This window comes from Monodelphis domestica, chromosome 1, assembly GCF_027887165.1.
Source record: "Monodelphis domestica isolate mMonDom1 chromosome 1, mMonDom1.pri, whole genome shotgun sequence".
In the NCBI taxonomy this organism is placed as follows: domain Eukaryota; kingdom Metazoa; phylum Chordata; class Mammalia; order Didelphimorphia; family Didelphidae; genus Monodelphis; species Monodelphis domestica.
In genome coordinates this window covers 201893676-201912280 of record NC_077227.1, presented here as the reverse complement: position 1 = coordinate 201912280, position 18605 = coordinate 201893676, and the positions used below count along the sequence as shown (strand labels likewise).

Here is an 18605-nt window from a genome sequence, read left to right as displayed (position 1 = left end):
GCACATGCCTAGGCCCAGAGAGCCCATTCACCACCACTCACATCTTGCCTGCTAGGTGGAGAGCCACATCTCCTTGGAAGAGGAAGTAGGACAAGGAGCCTGTAGGCTTTACAACCAGTTTAAATAGAAATTTTTGATCTCGCCTAGGTGAGGATCTCAGTGAGATTACAAAGCATTCTAGGAAGTGGTCAAGGACTTCTGGGAATTGGAGTCTGGGGTTCAAATCTCCATTTTTACAGTTAGGAATTCAGAGCAATGGTCTGCTGGCTCCTCTCTCCCACTTCAAGAGAGCAGAAGTGAAGTTTCATGTGTTGACTTTCTTAACTGTCTCCCTGACCAAATTCTTCTCTGGAATCTTCCCTTCTCTCCATGATGGACAGTTCTTCAAGATTCCATTCCTTGCATCTGCTTGCACGTCTCTCTGTTGTGTAATCAGTTTCTCACAACCATAAGGTTAGCCACTGGGTCATGAATTTTTTGAATATAGCAAATCATAAAGACTTTCTACTAAGGCATGGAAGAATTAATATTTGTTTTAGTTCAGGAGATTAAAATCAAAGATCCCTGAAGAAGGTATGTCTAATGGTACTAGGATGACCAGACACATCTTTGTATGAAAGAAGTCCTTTATATAATATAGCAGGAAAGAACTGTAGACTTAAGAACCAGGAGAGACTTGAACTGAGTTTTAATTGCACCACCAACGCTTTGATGATTAACTTGGCTACCATGGGGGAAACTGCCCAACCTGAGTCTCAGTTTCTTCATTTATACAATGAGAATAGAAATACCTGTAATACCTACCCTATGGAGTTAGAAGGAAAATCAAATGAGCTATGTATGTACAGTCCTTTGCAAATCTTTAAGTGTGTCACTCACGATGATGATGAAGATGATGATGATGATGTGGTAGTAACTGCAGAAGGAGGAGGAGTAAAGGTGCTTTCCAGTATTAGATGTCTAGGAGTTTTCATCTATTGCTTTGCTAACATGAGAATTGTCATTAGGGGCTGCCTTGTGGTATTTAGTGATGATGTCATCACTCTTATCAAGGAACAAAATATCTTATGTAAAAAAATCCTCAATGTATTTGCAGTTGATAATTAAAGATAAGTGAAAAAAACACTAAGGTCATATAAGAGCTTTTTTTAGAATATTGTTAATAACCAGAAATACATGCTGCTAGGAAGTTTTAAAAACAACTAAGACAACCATACTTTCTGCCAGTTGTATTAGGTGCTTATTTTCTTAGGTGGTCTATGGTAATAAGAGATTGCTGAGGAAGCACACTGATTAATAAGGTTGTGAAGAGTCAGACTTTTGTCTCCCTCCCCCCTCCAGCCAACTTCCGTTGTTCTCTTCAGTTGAAGCCCAGTTGGGATTCAGAAATAAGTAAGCTGTCTGAAAATCTGATAAATAACTCACTCTCTAACTATGTTAAGAACAGGGGTTTATTTTAAGGAAGGAGGGAAAACAGGGGTTGGATATGTAAGATGAATTAGGAATTCCCTACTCTAGAGTAAAATCTTAAATTGAGTAACTAAATTATGTAGTCTGATAAGAGGGATGTGGTTAACAGATTTCAAAGGGCTTCAATTGCCAGGGTTTCAGAGAGAAAATCAACAGGCCACAGACAGAGAAAACTCCTGAGCTCTTCTTCCTTTGAATGTCAGGAAAAAGAGTCCCTAGAGGCAACTTGTATGTTCCTGTTTAACTGACTTCTCCAGGTCACATTCTTCCCTGGAATTCTTCATTGATGGACTGATCTCCAAGCTTCTATTTATTGCATCTGTTTCTCCTGGTTTTCTGCAGTCTTGTTCTCTTACAATCTTTTACACACAAAAAGACATGTTTTAAGCAAACCTCTTTTAGAACTGGTCACATACAGGTTTGGTATACGAAAGAATCAATCAAGTACTGCATCTTGAAACATTTCTAGATTGATGAGCAAATGTGCTGGAAGTGGGAATCAAACTATTATTCCTCAATCTTTTTTTTAATGGATATATTTGCTGAAATTAGAGAAACCTAAAACACTACAAAGTGATTAAATATATTAAATCCTATAGAAATAGGGAGCAGCCAACTATTTGTTTTGCTGGTTGCCAAAATAATAAGTATAAAAGCTTCATGGGAAGTTATAATGTCTAAGCAACCACGTATTACAATAAATGTATCTTCTATAATCTAAATTTGCATTTTTGAGATCAGTAACATTTTTAAAATAATATTTTATTTCCCTCTAAGTAAATGTAAAAACAATTTTCAAACTTCCATTTTTAAAAATTTCGAGTTCCAAATTCTTTCCCTCTTTACTACCCTTCCTTCCTCAGTCACCTCCCTGAAATGGTAAGCAATCTGATATAGAGATTTTACATGTGTAATTATATAAAATATTTTCCCATATTCATCATTTTGTATAAGAAATCTCAATTTAAAAAAGGAAGTAGAAAGAAACTGAAATATACATTTCAGTCTGCATTCTGACTCCATTAGTTCTTTCTCAGAGGAGAGATGGCTTTTTTCATCATGAGTCTTTGGGACTGTCTTGGATCACTACATTGCTGAAAATTACTAGGTCATTCACCAGAAAATATTGCTGTCATTGTGTACAATATTCTCCTGGTTCTGCTTACTCCATTTTTTTTTAAACCCTTACCTTAAGTCTTGGAGTCATTGGCTCCAAGGCAGAAGAGTGGTAAGGGCTAGGCAATGGGGGTCAAGTGACTTGCCCAGGGTCACCCAGCTGGGAAGTGTCTGAGGCCAGATTTGAACCTAGGACCTCCCATCTCTAGGCCTGGCTCTCAATCCACTGAGCTACCCAGCTGCCCCCTCTGCTACTTCATTTTACATTACTGTCTTTCCAGATTTTTCCAAAATCATTCTGCTTGTCATTAAATTTGTATTTTCATAACATGAAGTTGAATATTTCAAAAATCCTTAAAACAAAAGTCAACAAACATTAAATATAGTCATGTTATCACTGCTGATTTTAATAAGAAAAAATGCAGAGATTAAGATAGTTTTTAAAAATCTCTGTAGTAGACGTTAGGAACATAGTAGTGATATTTCTTCAGAACTTGCTTCAAAAAACAGTTAAGAAGGGGGCAGCTGGGTAGCTCAGTGGATTGAGAACCAGGCCTAGAGACGGGAGGTCCTAGGTTCAAATCCAGCCTCAGCCACTTCCTAGCTGTGTGACCCTGGGCAAGTCACTTGACCCCCATTGCCTAGCCCTTACCACTCTTCTGCCTTGGAGCCAATACACGGTATTGACTCCAAGATGGAAGGCAAGGGTTTAAAAAAAAAAACAGTTAAGAAAATCTTTAAAACACAAAAATAGTTGTAAGTCTTAAAGTATGCAGTTTTGGCACAGAAATCTTCAAAGATTCTTAAGGCCATTTAAAAAATAGCATCATAGATAGATTTAGAGCTGTAAGGAATATTAGGAAATTCAAGTTAAGAGAGGTTGTCACCTGAAATGGGCTAGTCAGCTAGTAGGTATCTTAGGTAGAATTTGAATTTATCTCATTCTGTATCTAAATTCAGTGTTTTAACTACTACAATATGCTGCTTGTTTTTTCAGCACATTTGAGTTAAATACTATATTTTGCAAGGTATTTACCAAATGGCATAGATGAAATCAAATATTTGAGAATCTACTATAAGAGTATTTTCACTTTTAAATAAAAATGTTTAAGAAAAAAGTTTAAGAAATAATAATTCGGTCAACCAATTCATATTGCTTAATCTCTTCAATGGAAAATCTAAAGCAGGGGCAGCTATGTGGCTCAACAGACAGAAAGTCAGGCCTAGAGATGGGTTCTGGGTTCAAATGTGGTCTCAGACATGACCTAGTTGTGTGACCCTGAACAAGTTACTTAACTTCAATTGCCTAGCCCTTACCACTCTTCTGTCTTTGGAACACCATACTAAGTACAGGTTCTAAGACAGAAAGTAAGAGTTTAAAGGGGAAAAAAATATAAAGCAGAAAAATTAAGTGAGTCAATTAGTTAATCACCCAATAAACATCATTTATCAAGTGCATACTATATGCCAGGCATGGTGCTAGATAGGTGTTAGGGATACAAGTACAAAAGCAAGATGATTTCCACTTCTTCTATATCAAGGAGCTTAATGTCTACTGGGTCCTTGAAATATTAATAGATAAGTAAATACTCCTCTATAGAAATGATATATACAAAACAAATACAAAGGGATGAAGTGAGAGATTAGCAACTAAGAAAAGGCTTTTATAAGGAGGTAAAGGACTCCAGGAGATTATAGTATTACTACTAGATTTGATAGCATTAACCTAGCAAGCACCTTAGATGTTTGCTCCAGGAACACAAGACTGTATTTTGCCTACCACATCCTCCCTGGATATGCACCCTGGGGCATGTAGGTAACACAGTGGATATAGTATCTGTCCTGGTATCAGAAAGACCTGATTCTTCTAGCTGTGTGACATTGGGCAAGTCACTTAACCCAGTTTGCCTCAGTTTCTTCATCTATAAAAAATGAGTTGGAGAAGGAAATGGCAAACCCCTCCAGTATCTTTACCAGGAAAACTCCAAATGAGGTCATAAAGAGTTGGACATGACTGAAACACTGGAACCACAACAGTCCTCCCTGGAACAGACTCTGGAGCCTCTAGTTTTTTCTTGTTTCAGACCCCTCTGCCTTCTTCAGCATGTGAAAGATACTACTAGTGTAGCAGGGGCAATGACCCATTTAGGCAATGCTTGCATTGCAATAAACTGTCTCAAGCAAACTTTGGCTAAAAAACCCCCTACTACATTTTGAAATCTTCAAAAATTTGTGTATATGTTCTTCTTCTTTTCCTTTTTTTTAAACAGAACTTATTTCCAAGTATCTCAGTCCCTCCTTTCCCTCTCTACATCATAGAAGGCATCATCTGGCAAACAGATGTGTATATGTAGATTATATCTTTCATGTTTCCAATTTTTGACTCCATACTCTGGAGTTAACATTTACAAGTTATTCTTCAAATATTAAATCTGTAGCTATATATGATGTTCCAAGAGTTCTACTCATTTCACTGTTCATTATCCTATACTCTTCCTACATTAAAAAAAAAACTAGCCTGTTTATTGTTTCTTATGGTGCCGTATATTCCATCACAATCATATACCACAATTTGTTTATTCAATTGGTGGACATCCCCTCAATTTCCAGTTCTTTGTCAACACAAAGAGAGCTGCTATAAATATTTTGGAATATACAGTAATTTCATTTTCCCTTGATCTCTAGGGAACAGATCTACCAATGGGTCTAAGGCCATATAAGGTTTTATAACTGTGTATATAATCTCAAATTGCTTTCCAAAATGGGTGGATCAGTCCACAGTTTCACCAACAGTGTATTTAGTGCCCCCATTTTTCCACATCCTCTCTAATATTTGTCATTTTAGCTAATCATATGGGTAGGAGAAGATACCTCAGAACTCTTTGGGGTTACATTTCTCTACTCAATAATGATTTGGAGCACTTTTTCATATTCTTATATGTGGTTTTGATTTCATCTGAAAATTGCCAATTCATATTTTTTGCCCATTTATCAACTGGGAGATGGCTCTTATTCCCATAAATTTGACAAAGTTCTCTATATATATTGGATATGAAACTTCTAAGAGCCTGCCGATAAATTTTTCTCATTGATTTTGTTTTCTTTCTAATCTTGGCAACATTTATTTTATTTGTACAAAACCTTTTTAATTAAAAGTACTCAAATTTATTCATTTTACATCTCACAATGCTCTCCCTCTCGTTTACTCATAAAAACTCTCATCAATAAATCTGATAAATATTCTGTTCCCTGTTCTTCTAATTTGCTTATGATCTCATTTTATGTCTAGAACACATACCCATTTTAACTTTATTTTAATGAATGGTTTAAGATATTGGTCTATATCTAGTTTCTGCCAAACTACTTTCTACTTGTCCCAGCAGTTTTTACTAATGATTTCTTATCCTTAAACCTGATCTATGCTTTTGTCAAATTCGAGTTTGCCATAATCTTCCACTACTGCTTTATGTCTGTCTTATTCCATTGATCTAATTTCATATTTCTCAGCTAGTATCAAGTAGCTTGATAATTATTGCTTTTTAATACAGTTTAAAATCTGGTACTATTAGACTTCCTTCCTTTACATTTTCTTTCATTAATACTTTTGATATTCTTGATCTTCCTTTCAAATGGACTTTATTATTTTTCCTAGCAAAATGATTTTTTTGATGATTTGATTGAGATGGCATTGAATAAGTACATTAGTTTAGGTTAGATTGTCATTTTAATTATATTGGCACTATCTATCCATGTAATTAATATTTCTTCATTATTTAGATCTGACTTTATTTGTATAAAAATGTTTTATAATTATGTTCATGTGGTTCCTGGGTTTGTTTTGGAAGGCATTTTATTCCATCTGTAGTTATTTTAAATGGAGTATCTCTTTCCATCTCTTCTTGCAGGACTGTTAGAAATATATAAAAATGCTAATGATTTGTATGTATTTATTTTATATCCTATTATTTTGCTAAAATTATTGATAGTTTCAACTAACTTTTTAGTTGAATCTCCAGAATTTTCTACATATATCATCATGCCATCTGCAAACAGAAATCATTTTATTATTCTTTGCCTATTCTGATTTCTTTGATTTCTTTTTCTTGTATTGTTTATTGCTAGCATTTGTAATACTATGATAAATAACTCAGTTCTGAGCTTACTGAGAAGGCTTCTAGCTCATCCCTATTACAAATAATACTTGATGGTTTTAGGTAGATACTTTGTATCATTTTGAGAAAAAAATCCATGTATGCCTATGCATTCCAGTGTCTTTAGTAGGAATGAAAACTCTATTTCGTCAAAGGCTTTTTCTGTATCTGTTGGTATATCACAAAATTTTTATTACTTTTGTTAATAATATAATCAATTATGTTGATATTTTCCCTATACTAAACCATCCCTTTGTTTTTGGTATGAATCTTATTTGGTCACAATGTATGATCTTTGTGATTTATTGTTATAGTCTCCTAGCTTGTGTTTTATTTAGGATTTTTGCACTCGTATTCACTAATGAGATTGGTCTTTAATTTTCTTTCTCTGTTTTTGCTCTTCTTGGTTTAGGTATCAGCACCATATTTGTTTCATAAAAGTTGTTTGGTAAAACTCCTTCTTTACCTATTATTTAAAATAATTTATTTAATATTGGAATTAGCTGATCTTTGTTGGAAGAATTTACTTGGTCGTGATGTGTTTTTTTCTTGAGTAAATTATTGATGGCTTGTTCAATTTTTTTCTAAAATAGGTTTATTTATATATGCTACTTCCTCCTCCTCCAATAGTTTAGGTAGTTCTTTTTTTTTGGGAGGGGGGTAAGTATTCTATTTCACTTACATTCTTAAATTTATCCCCATGTAATTGAGTAAAATAACTCTTAATAATTGCTTTAATTTTTAATTTCTTCTCATTTTTAAAGCTAGTGAATTGGTTTCCGTCTTTTTAAAAAATCACAATGGTTTATCTATTTTTCATAAAACCAAAGCATTGATTTATTTATCAATTCAATGTTTTTCTTATTTAACTACAATGTTTTTGTACCCTAATATATTGCAATTTTTGTAAAGGTATATACTTCCAAGAAAAAGGAATAATCCTTTCTGTTCCCATTCAGTTCTTTCCAAATATCTATCATTTAATTTAGCTAAGATTCTATTCATCTCCTTGACTTTTTTCTCATTTTTTGTTAGATTTATCTAGTTCTGAGAGGGGAAAATTGAAGTACTCCACTATTATTATTTTGTTATATATTTCCATCTATAATCCTTTTAGCTTTTCCTTCAGAAATCTGGATGCTATAACATTTGGTGCATATAACTTTAATATTGATAATGCTTCTCTTTCTATGGTAACTTTTAAACATAAAAGTTTCCCTATTTTTCTCTTTTTAAATTTATACATTTTAGTATTAACTTTTTCAGAGATCATGATTGCTAACCCTGCTTTTTTTTTTTTTAATCAGCTGAGGCACAGTATATTCTGCTTTAGCTCTTTATTTTTTACTCTATGTGTGTGACTCTCATTTTTAAATTTGTTTCTTGTAAATAATATATTGTCAGATTTGGGGTTTTGATCCATTTTACTATCCATTTTTGTTTTATGGGTGAATTCAACTCATTCACATTCAGAGTCATAATTGTTCATTGTGCATTTCCCTCCATCTGTTTTTCCTCACTGTTTCTCTTCCCCTCTTTTTGCCGAATCCCTCCATGGACTTCTATTTCTTCTGTTCCCTACCTCTCCAATTTGCATCCCTTCTTAGACCTCTTCCCTTCTCCTTTCCCTTTGTTCTCCTAGTTCTAACTTGGGCCATTCTTCTAAAGATCCCTACCCGGTCCCTTCTTTAAGGAGGAAAGGAATGAAATGGTTTGCAAATAGGGAGTAAAGACGATAGTTTGCAAAGAGGGACCTTGCCACATACCACAGAACTATAAGGACCCTACTCTGGAATGTGGGGAAGACATAAGAAAGGACACAGTGGGACCAGAGGGGCTTTTGGTTCCTGTCTCTGGGAGAGCTTGAAGCAGTAACTTCCTGTGGCTTGTTTCTGTCGGAGCCAAGTGGGAGTTTGCCTTCCCTTTCCCTGTGGAGCTGAAGTTACCTTTCTTGGTGTCCTGGTGTTGGGATCCTACCTAATCTGTCATTAACTTTGTCATCTAACTGTATTCCTGGGTCCTGAGCGAGTGTCCTGACTGCTGTGAAGATTCTGCCAGCAAATCAGTAACTGACTGTGGGGAAGGCCTGAAGCCATCTTGGTCTCAACCCAAGGAAGATTTGAACCCTCTCATAAATGGTTCAATTAACGACTCTGAAGAACTATAAATATCTAACCAAGCAATATTTGGGAGGATCAGTAGGTCAGGTAGATAGAATAGCTGGGATTTCTAGACAGAAAGTGTAGTGAAAAGGTAGCATCAAGAACCAAAGGTGGCCCTTTGCAGGACCCTTAGAAATTGGGGAGGATATCTAGAATCTCTTAGATGAGGGATTCCTTTTCCTAGTTCCCCCCATCCTGCTTCTATGGATAACAATAAACCCTATGTTTGGTATTTTTAAACCTTGGTCTAAGAGTCAGATAAGAGTTTTGGGCCTGGAAGAGGCCTGCCAGCCTACACTGTGGTGTATCAAATAACCAGCAAACCTCGTTACATCAATTCTACGAACTTACAATTGATATTATTACCTTATCTCACTTCCCCTTTACCTTCTATTCATTTATCCAAAGTTCCTTCTTTATACTTCCAAGCTTGTCCTTTTATTATATGAATTAATATTCTAAAAATTCCTCCATTCTCTTGTCCTAAGAGTGCTTTCCTTATCCCCTTATCTTACCCCTCTCCCATAGGTTATAGATACTCCTTCCTAGATATACTTCTCTTTTCTCTTTATCTAACCTCCCTTCTCTTTGTTCCTTAGTCCCTCCCTTATCCTATCCTCTCTCCTTCCTGTTTTTCTGTGTGTTAAGACTTTTACCATTCGTGTTGTTTATGTTGTTCCTTCTTTAACCCTGATCTGATGAGAATAGGGTTCTAGTACTACTAGCCCTCCTCTCCCTTCTCAGTGACAGTTTTTCCACTCATGGTTATTTTATATGATAATTATTCCATTTCACCTCTTCCTGCTCTATTTTATTACTATTTTAAGCTCATTCCATTATACTCAATTCCACTTCAAGTCTTTTATCTACATATGCTCATTCAATCTACCCAGGTAATGATGTTATTCTTAAGATGACATTTTCCCATATAAGAAATATCAATTTGATCTTCTGGGTTCTTTAAAATTGGTCTTTCATGTTTACCTTCTAATGATTTTAAGATCATTAAGATCAAATTTTCTACTGAGTTTTGGGCTTTTCCCTAAGAAGAGCTGAAACTTAAAAATCCCCTTTTCCTCTTGTGTAATTATGCTCAGTTTTTGCTGGCTATGTTTTTTGGTTGTAAATTGAGTTCCTCTCCTTCAAAATATTTTGTTTCATGTCCTTCATTCTTTTAATGTTGAAGCCACTTAAGTCTTGTGTTATTCTGATTTTTAGCTCCACAATATTTGTTTTTTTTATTTTTTTCTTATTGCTTGTAATCTTTTCTTTTTTACCATGGGAGCTACAGAACTCAAAAATATCCTTGTGCATTTTCATCTTGGGGTATCTTTGCTGGGACAATTGGTGAAATATTTCTATTTTACTCTCTAGTTCCAGAATTTCTGGGCAATTTTTTTCCTTAATTATTTCTTGACATGGTATCTAAACACTTTTTTGTAATCATAATTTTCTAGGAGTCCAACAATTCTCATACTGTTTGTTCTTGAAATATTTTCCAGGTCTATTATTTTTGTAATAAGATGTTTCATATTCTCGTGTATTTTTCATTGCCTTAGGAATTCATTAGCTTCTGTTTGTCCAATTCTAGTTTTTAATGAATTATTTTCTTCTGTGAGTTTCTGGATCTCTTTTTTCATTTGAGTGATCTTTCTTTTGTAATTTTGATGATTTTCTTGCATTATTCTTTTCTTAACCTTTCTCATTTGGCTTATGAGGTCTTTCTTCAGCTCTTCCAAAAGCTTTTTTTTTTTTGAGCTTGTGACCATTTAACATTTTTCTTTGATGTTTTATAAGTAGGCGTTTTTACTTCACTCTCTTCTGAGTTTGAACCTAGGTCTTCTCTGTCCCTGAAATAGCTATTAATAGTTGGGTCCTTTCTCCTTTGCTTATTCATTTAAAAAAAATCAGTGGCTAGGACAATTACACATCACTGATAAGGAGAATTTTACATAATTTTACATAAGTTACATAAATATTTTCCCAATACTTTTTCACCTAATAGGATGAGAAGGAGCCATTTCTCCTTCCTTTTCCCCTCCTCTACCACTGAAACAATAATCATATTTCAGGGAATTAACAACTAAAGAAGCATGAGTTTTTTAAACTAGAAGCCTTAAAAAATTACAGTGTATTTTCAGAAAATACTAATACAATAATATAAAGGAAATATTCACTTTTTTGGCAGACAATGGTTTTCCTATTTTGATATTCTCACGTTCAAGAATACAAAGTACAGAAAACCACTATCCAGAAGCCCACCAGAATTTATCTAGATAGCCAAAGTGATTGTGGAGGGCTAACCCTCTTTAAACATAAAAACACCTTTTTCTTCAAAAAGCAAAGTGACAAAGTTCATTTAAAACTTCCCTTTCTTCTTAAGGGGATTGTGAACATACTTACTTTTATTTTACTCTAATAATTTAAAGTCAGAATTAGGAATATTACTGTATTATACTGTATTTATACTGTATTTCAGTAACAAGCTTACTGAAGTTTGGTCCCATGCAAAATAGTACCCAACTACTTTGTTTGTTTGAGTTACCTAGATTTTTAAGCAAACTTTTCTCTTTCCTTCCAATTGTCAGGTTGTTGCATTTTGCTTTCATTAAATCTTGCTAAAAAAATGAGTTTTCAAAATTTTTTGTGTGTCTCTACCTTTAGTTGTCTGTCTATCTGTCTGTCTCCCTCCACTCTTTCAATTTGCTGCTTCTGATCTACTGTGGGTATGAAAACCTGATAGCCAATTTGTTAGAACAATGGAAGAAATCGAATAATTGAGTTCTTAGTGATGTCCTAAAGGGGTTTTCCTATGAGTAAAATGCATGAATTTGACCATGTAGACTTTTTAAAACCAATTTTGTTGTTTTATATAATTGAGATTGCTTAATAGTCAAGTTCCAGATAGATGAAATGGCTATTGCATTATAATTGTGTGAAGCACAAAGATTTGCATTTCCAGTATTTCAGTGTGAAAGAACACATGGGGGTGTAATGGAATAGAATGTATTCCTTTTACAGATAGTTCTAAAAGAAGTTATTACTTCATTAAAACATTGCTGAGTAGATGTGTTGGATGTGGCTGAATGATATAAAGTACAGGAGAGAGGAAGCATTATTTTTATAATATTCAGAGGCATGACAGTATTAGATTTTTAGGCAGTAATAAAGCTGGCAGTAACTTCAATATATCTTTGGGTATTTGCAAGGAAAAAGAAAGACATTATTTAAAACAAAGTGCCCCCCCCCAAAAAAAAACCAAGACATTGTCTATAGCTGTGTTGGAGAACCTATGGCACATGTGCTGGAGTGGGGGGATGCTCCCCTCCCCCTCTTCTCCCACACTTGGGGACATTTATCTCATCACCTGCCCCCTCTTCCCAGCAGCCCAGTGGGAAAGCTTCCTTCCTCCCTTGTCATGGTTAAGTTGGAAGGCTCACATGCAGCATGAGGGTTGCAGTTTGGGCACCTGATCTCTAAATCACTAGTCTAGAGTACATGGACAGGTCTCTATTATGAGCAACTCATTAAGAATAATCTTATTCTTAGAATAAGAATAGTCCTATTCTGATGCTATATTGTGATGTGAATGTGACTCTGGACTCACCTAGGCTGTATCAGCTGAATACAATCCCTGGCTGATCCTGCCAATGGGAAATCTTTAAGTATAGGCTCAGAGATAGGATATATAATGCATATGTATATTATGAACATACATATATATGTGTTGTCTATATGTAGACTAGCCTAGCAAAGTTCCAGTGGAAGGTTGGATATGAGATGATGAATATTTTTAGCCACTGTAACTCATGAAGAACTAACTTACTAACTAACCTTGTAACCTCCATTAGTAAAGAAAATTCCCACAATGAACTCACAGATCCTTGAAATATATGATGATAAAAAAGAAAGTAAGTAGCAGAGAAGGACTGGTGGGACAAGGTAACAAGTTGGTACAGTATAGAAGCAGGGTGGATATAAAGTATGTTTAGTAACTACCACAAGCAGAAAGGAGACCAATTGTCAAAACCTATCCCCACAAGGAACTTTCAATTCAACAATATATTGAAAACATATACTAGGCATCTAAGTTGGACCCTAAAAGAAAGAGAGGGTCTAAAACAGATGGAAAATGGGTAGGATCAGGGCAGTCTATTCCATATATTTCGTAAAGCATGAGAGACTTATAGATGCATTTGAGGGAGTGGATACTTAAGAGAATAAAGTTAAATAGGAGAGGGTGAAGTCTCTAAATAGGGGAAATATAGTGAGGATAGATGAAGTAGAAAGATGGGGATATATGATTTGTAAAATTAGGAACAATATGATAAATGAAAGAGTAGATTGTAAATGAAGGTAAAGTACTGAAGGTATTACTACATACTTTTTGGATAAATATCCCTTTTCCCTATGCACTAATTTGATTCTATCTTTGGAAATATGTACTTAGAAACCTGCTGCACTGGGAAGAGTTTGATCTTTAGCTTTATTTGTTCTTTATACTATATCCCAATGCAATCTTGCTCACACTCAAGGTTTCAACTATCATTTGAATGTACTTAATTTACAAATATACAAACCCAATTCTCTCTTTTCTAGTTCCAGTACCATATTTCCAACTTTCTGCTAGACAGTTCCATGTAAATATCTCACAGGCACTTAAAACTCAACATTATCCAAGCCAAATTCATCATATTTCCTTAAAGACTGGCTTCTTCTCCTTATTTATCTATATAAGTTAATGGCATAACTATTTTGCCAGTCACCCAATCTGAAAATATTTGACTTATCTTTGACTTCTTAATTCCCACTGCTTCAATTACCAAGTCTTTTCAATTCTATCTCTAAAATTTCTCTAGCAACTGTCTTCTCTCCATTCTCACTTCCATGGTTCCTAATTCAGATCTATTTTCCTCTCTCCTAAACTACTATAATAATCTACTTGGACTTCCCTCTCCAATCTATCCTACACTTCATTGCCAGATTTATCCCAATGTCTGGCATGAATATTACTCCTCAGCTCAAACACTTTTCATTGTTTTCCCCTTACCAAGTGATAGCCAAACTCTGTAGATTGTTATTCGAGGTCCCCTACAATACCCTCCAACCATACTAGTTTTCTCAGTTTTTAATGTTTACCAGACTCAAACACCTCTGCCTCATTGTTCATGCATTATGCACTTTTTAATTTCTGAAATTCCTTTCCCTACATTTCTTCCAGTTGAAAACCTAGTCATCCTTTAAGGCCAACTCAAATGTCATCTTCTCCACTGTACCCTTACCTCTCCAGTCTTTAGAGATCTCTCCTTGTTTTGAACTTTCAAAAATAATTTATAACTTTCCTATGCACTATCAACTTCTGCTTCAAATTAATGAATTTTTTATAATGTTATTCTCGCTCTCCCTATCCCCAAACTGTTTGCAATCATTTTAGTATTCCTGCAGTGCTTAGGCCCTCAATGTTTGTTGAAGATTATTCTAAGTAAGGGGTGGCCATGTGTCAAGAAAAAAAGTGATCAGAGAGGAAAAAACAAATTTAGAAAAGGTAAAGTATTAGTGTGCATTTAGGGGTCTACTCAAAGAGTTCAGAGGATTGCAAGGAAAAAGAGAAGTATCTATGTAAACTTTGGGGGAGGGGGGGTTTGGGGAATAAAGGATGAGGTGGCAGGAAAATTAAGAGATATCGATAAAATGCTATAGGACAGTGAAGGGTGAACAAAAAGAGTTAAGGTAGGGGTTCTTAAAATTTTTTGTATCATGGAGTCCTTTATCAATCTGGTGAAACCTATGGATTTCTCAGAATAATACTTGTAAATGCATAAAATAAAATACGTAGGATTACAAAAGACACCACTTATATTGAAATGCAATTATCAAGACGTTTCTAAGAAGCAAAATACCAAGTTCACGGACGCGGGCTCAGACGTAGGCAAGGATAAGGGACGGGTATAAAGTTGTAATGGTCTGTGGAGCAGCTGCTGTGCTGGCGGGGAGGGGCTAGCGAGAGACAGTGCCGGAATTTAGGGTGACTAGAGTCGCAGATAAGGCACTTAGGGTGGAGGCGCACTCCGGGTGGGCCAGATGAGGTGGAGGGTACCCGCACTGGGTGTGGAAGTGGAATGTGGAAGGAAGTAACGGGGTAGTAGGCTGAAGGTGCAGGCCCAGCCCGGGGGCAGGCAGAGGAGAACTGGCCAGCTGGGGCGGGGCTGGGGCAAGACGCGGGGGTTCCGGGCTTCTTCCTACCTTTCCCGGACGCAGTCGCCGCAGATCCTGGAAGTCGCCGCCGTAGATGGCCTCCAGCGCCTGTAGCTCGTGGTCCTGACGTTGTGGATAGCTTTCAGACTGCTCCGCCGGGCCGTCCCCGGCCCCACGCCGAGCCTGCTCGCCGGGATCTCGAGGCTGCCGGGCGCCGGAGCCTCCAGCCATGGCCCGGGCAGCACCAGAAGCTAGGAGACGGCGGCGGTGTGATCAGGGGGCTAAGCGGGCATGGGCCCAGCCTGCCGCCCTGAGAAGGATAAGGACGAGCACCAGAAGGAGGGGGAGGGACTGTGCTGGGCCCCTCTGAGACATTGCGCTGCCCTCTGGTGGCTGGAGGGGGCTGCTACTCAGCTCCCAAGGTAACGGGGCAGGGTCCTTGTGGAGGCGGGCTCCAGGGGCCGCTCTGGCCCAAGCCCAAGGACTTTCCTCCCTGAAGACCTACTTCAGCGCAGACGGTGGATCACAGAACTTTTGGAACTGGAAGAAACTTTAAAGGCTATGTAGTTTGTCCTCATTTTCGGGGGAGGAAACTGAGCCTTAGGATGTGAAAAGTGCCCTGGGAGTAAATGACTGGGCTAGGATTTGATGCTAGGCCCTCGGATTGATGCCAGGCCCACTACGTTGTGCTGCTACCCGGCTTCTATGTTTGAGGCCAGGGCTCCTGTTTAGCCGCTACTGGATCCCATTGAATAGTGCTGTTCTAGCACAGCGTCTTGGGGAGGTGTGCAGAGCCTGTCAATGTTTATCCTTCTATCTCTTGATTCATATGAGAAATGGTGTTTTTTTACTCAGTTGTTGCACTGCAGATTACCTTGCCTGCCACACATCAGTATCATGTATCCATTAGTTTTGTAAACCAATTTTGAATAATTCTATTATGCTTTATCCTATGTGAGTATTCTTAACATTTCTTTTGTCCATCTTATTTGTTAACATTACTTCAGTTCACTTTGCTATAGAATTATTTAGTTATCCACTTTTCATTCAACTTTTACAAGTTTGGCCCAGTAAATCTCAGCTTCAGTGAACTTGCTCAGGTGTGGGAACTTCCCTTCCTGACCTCTTATTTTGACCATTGGGTCACTATCCAAATCATTATGTTACTATCTGGGAGTCAGAAAACTTGGATTATAGCCCTAGCTCTTCTGTTTACAACCTAAGTGTTAATCCACTTCCAGAGAGAGAATTAATGAACTTGGAGCAAACAGAAGTATAATTTTGCCACTTAATTTTTCTTGCTTTAAAAAAAATTGGCTAATATGAAAATATGGTTTACATGTTTTCATATATAGAATTTCTATCATATTGCTTGGAAATTCAGAGAGAGACAGAAAGAGAGAGAGAGAGAGAGAGAGAGAGAGAGAGAGAGAGAGAGAGAGAGAGAGAGAGAGAGAGAGAGAGAGAGAGAGAGAGAACTCATTTTAGGCATGTGGACAACCAGTGTGAAAGCACAGAAAGGAGACATGAAGTGTCATATGTAAGGAACAGCAAATAGGTCAGTCCAGAATGAATAGATTTATGAGTTTGTAGAGGGAAATAAAATATAAGAAAATTGGAAAAGTAGAAGATGCCCAGATTGTCAGGTTGTAAAGTGCTTTAAATGTCAAACAATGTACTTTATATTTTATCCTAGACATAATAGGGGGCCATTAGAGTATAGTGAGCCTCAGAGGTATGACATGGTCAGATCTATGCTTTTAGAAAATAACTTTGGCATCCATGTGAAAGATAGATTGGAATGGGGAGAGAAGCAGGAAATCCAATCAGAAGACTTTTAAAATAGTCCAGGAAAGAGGTGTTGAGCATTTGAATTAGAGTGCTGGCTATGTAGATATAGAAGACATACAGAGGAGATTTACAGAAAGAAGAATCTAGGATGACATTAACACTGAGAACCTGAATAACTAGAAAGATTAGTAGTGCCTTCAATAGCAATAAGGAAATTCAGAAGAAGGTAAAGTTCCATTGTGAATATTTAGCATGAGATGCCTATGGGACATCTAGTTTGAAGTGTCTGTCAGACAATTGAGCTACTTGACTGTAGCTCAGGAAAAAGATTAGAGCTGGATATACAGATCTTAGAGTCATCTTCATTAAAAAAAATTATTTAATTGATTGATTAAGAGAATTTTTCCATGGTTACATGATTTACATTCTTTCCTTCCCTTCCTCCCATCTTCCTTTGGTAGCCAATGCACAATTTCCATTTGGTTTTTCATGTGTTATTGACCAAGATCTATTCAACTTTTGTATTAAGCACTAATATAATCTCATTTAATACTCACAACAACCCTTAGATAACTGCAAAAAGTGTTTATACACATTTTTAACAATGATCAAGTGCTTTTATTTTTTTTGAAATTTTTATTTAATTAGTCAATTTAGAATAGTTTTCCTTGTTTACAAGAATCATGTTCTTTCCCTCCCCTCCTGTAGTCTGCTCACAATTCCACTGGGTTTTACATGTGTCCTTGATCAAAGCCTTTTTCCACATTGTTTTTACTATGGCTTTGTCAGATATCATGATTGCGACTCCTGCCTTCTTTTTCTCAGTTGATGCCCATCAGATTTGGCTCCATCCTCTTACTTTCACCCTATGCATATCTACCTTCCTCATGTGTATTTCTTGTAGACAGCTTATGGTAGGGTTTTAGATTCTAAGCCACTCTGCTATTCACTTGCATTTTATGGGTGAGTTCATTCCATTCACATTCAGAATTATGATTACTAGTTGTGCATTTCCCAGCATTTTGATTTCTACTCCTGGTCCTGCCTTTTCTTCTTTCACTATTTCCTTCTATACCAATGTTTGTTTTTAATCAGTCCCCCTAGTTCCCACCCTTATTTTACTTCCCCTTCTAGCCCCTCCCTTCTTATTTCCCCCTTATTTTTTCTGTTGTCTTTCTAAAACTACCTCCCCACCCTCTCCCTCCCTTGCACTGCTTCCCTCCCCACCAGTCCATTTGTTACCCTTCTACTCCCCTATAGGGCGCAAATCTATTCTTTGCCCCAATAGATTGGATTGTTCTTCCCTCTTTGGGTCAATTTCAAAGCATGCAAGAGTTGAGTATTTCTTATCTACAACCTCTTTACCCTTCCAGTGTATTGATGTTCTCCCCCCTCCCACCATAAGCTTCTTTGTGACATATAAATTGACCCCATTTGTTTCTTTTCCCATTTCTTTTAGTATTAACCTCTTTTTTTTTAGCTCAAGTTGTGTGTGTGTGTATATATATGTATATATATATACACATGTATATGTATTTATGCATGCATATATCTATATACATATTTATGTCTTGTCCTTTCATCCTAGGCAGATTGTCACTGTTCCCTCTAAGTGTAATTCTTCTAGCTGCCCAGGTGATAATAACAGTTTTTAAGAGTTACCAATGACCTCTTTTCTTATAGGGATACATAACTTTTTAACTTATTGAGTCTCTTTAAA

The 18605-nt window shown here is 36.5% G+C and overlaps 1 protein-coding gene across 2 annotated transcripts in view; it reads right to left on the bottom strand.

Moving 5' to 3' along the window:
• EIF2AK4 (eukaryotic translation initiation factor 2 alpha kinase 4) overlaps nt 1-16364 on the bottom strand; it is a 130968-nt gene extending 114604 nt beyond the window's left edge. For both annotated transcript variants that reach the window (XM_007480028.3, XM_007480029.3), the window contains exon 1: nt 15143-16364. In XM_007480028.3, the coding sequence (XP_007480090.2) occupies nt 15143-15325 (183 nt within the window). In that variant the 5' untranslated portion in view covers nt 15326-16364. The remainder of the gene's footprint in view (nt 1-15142) is intronic.
• Between the last annotated feature and the right edge of the window lie 2241 nt (nt 16365-18605).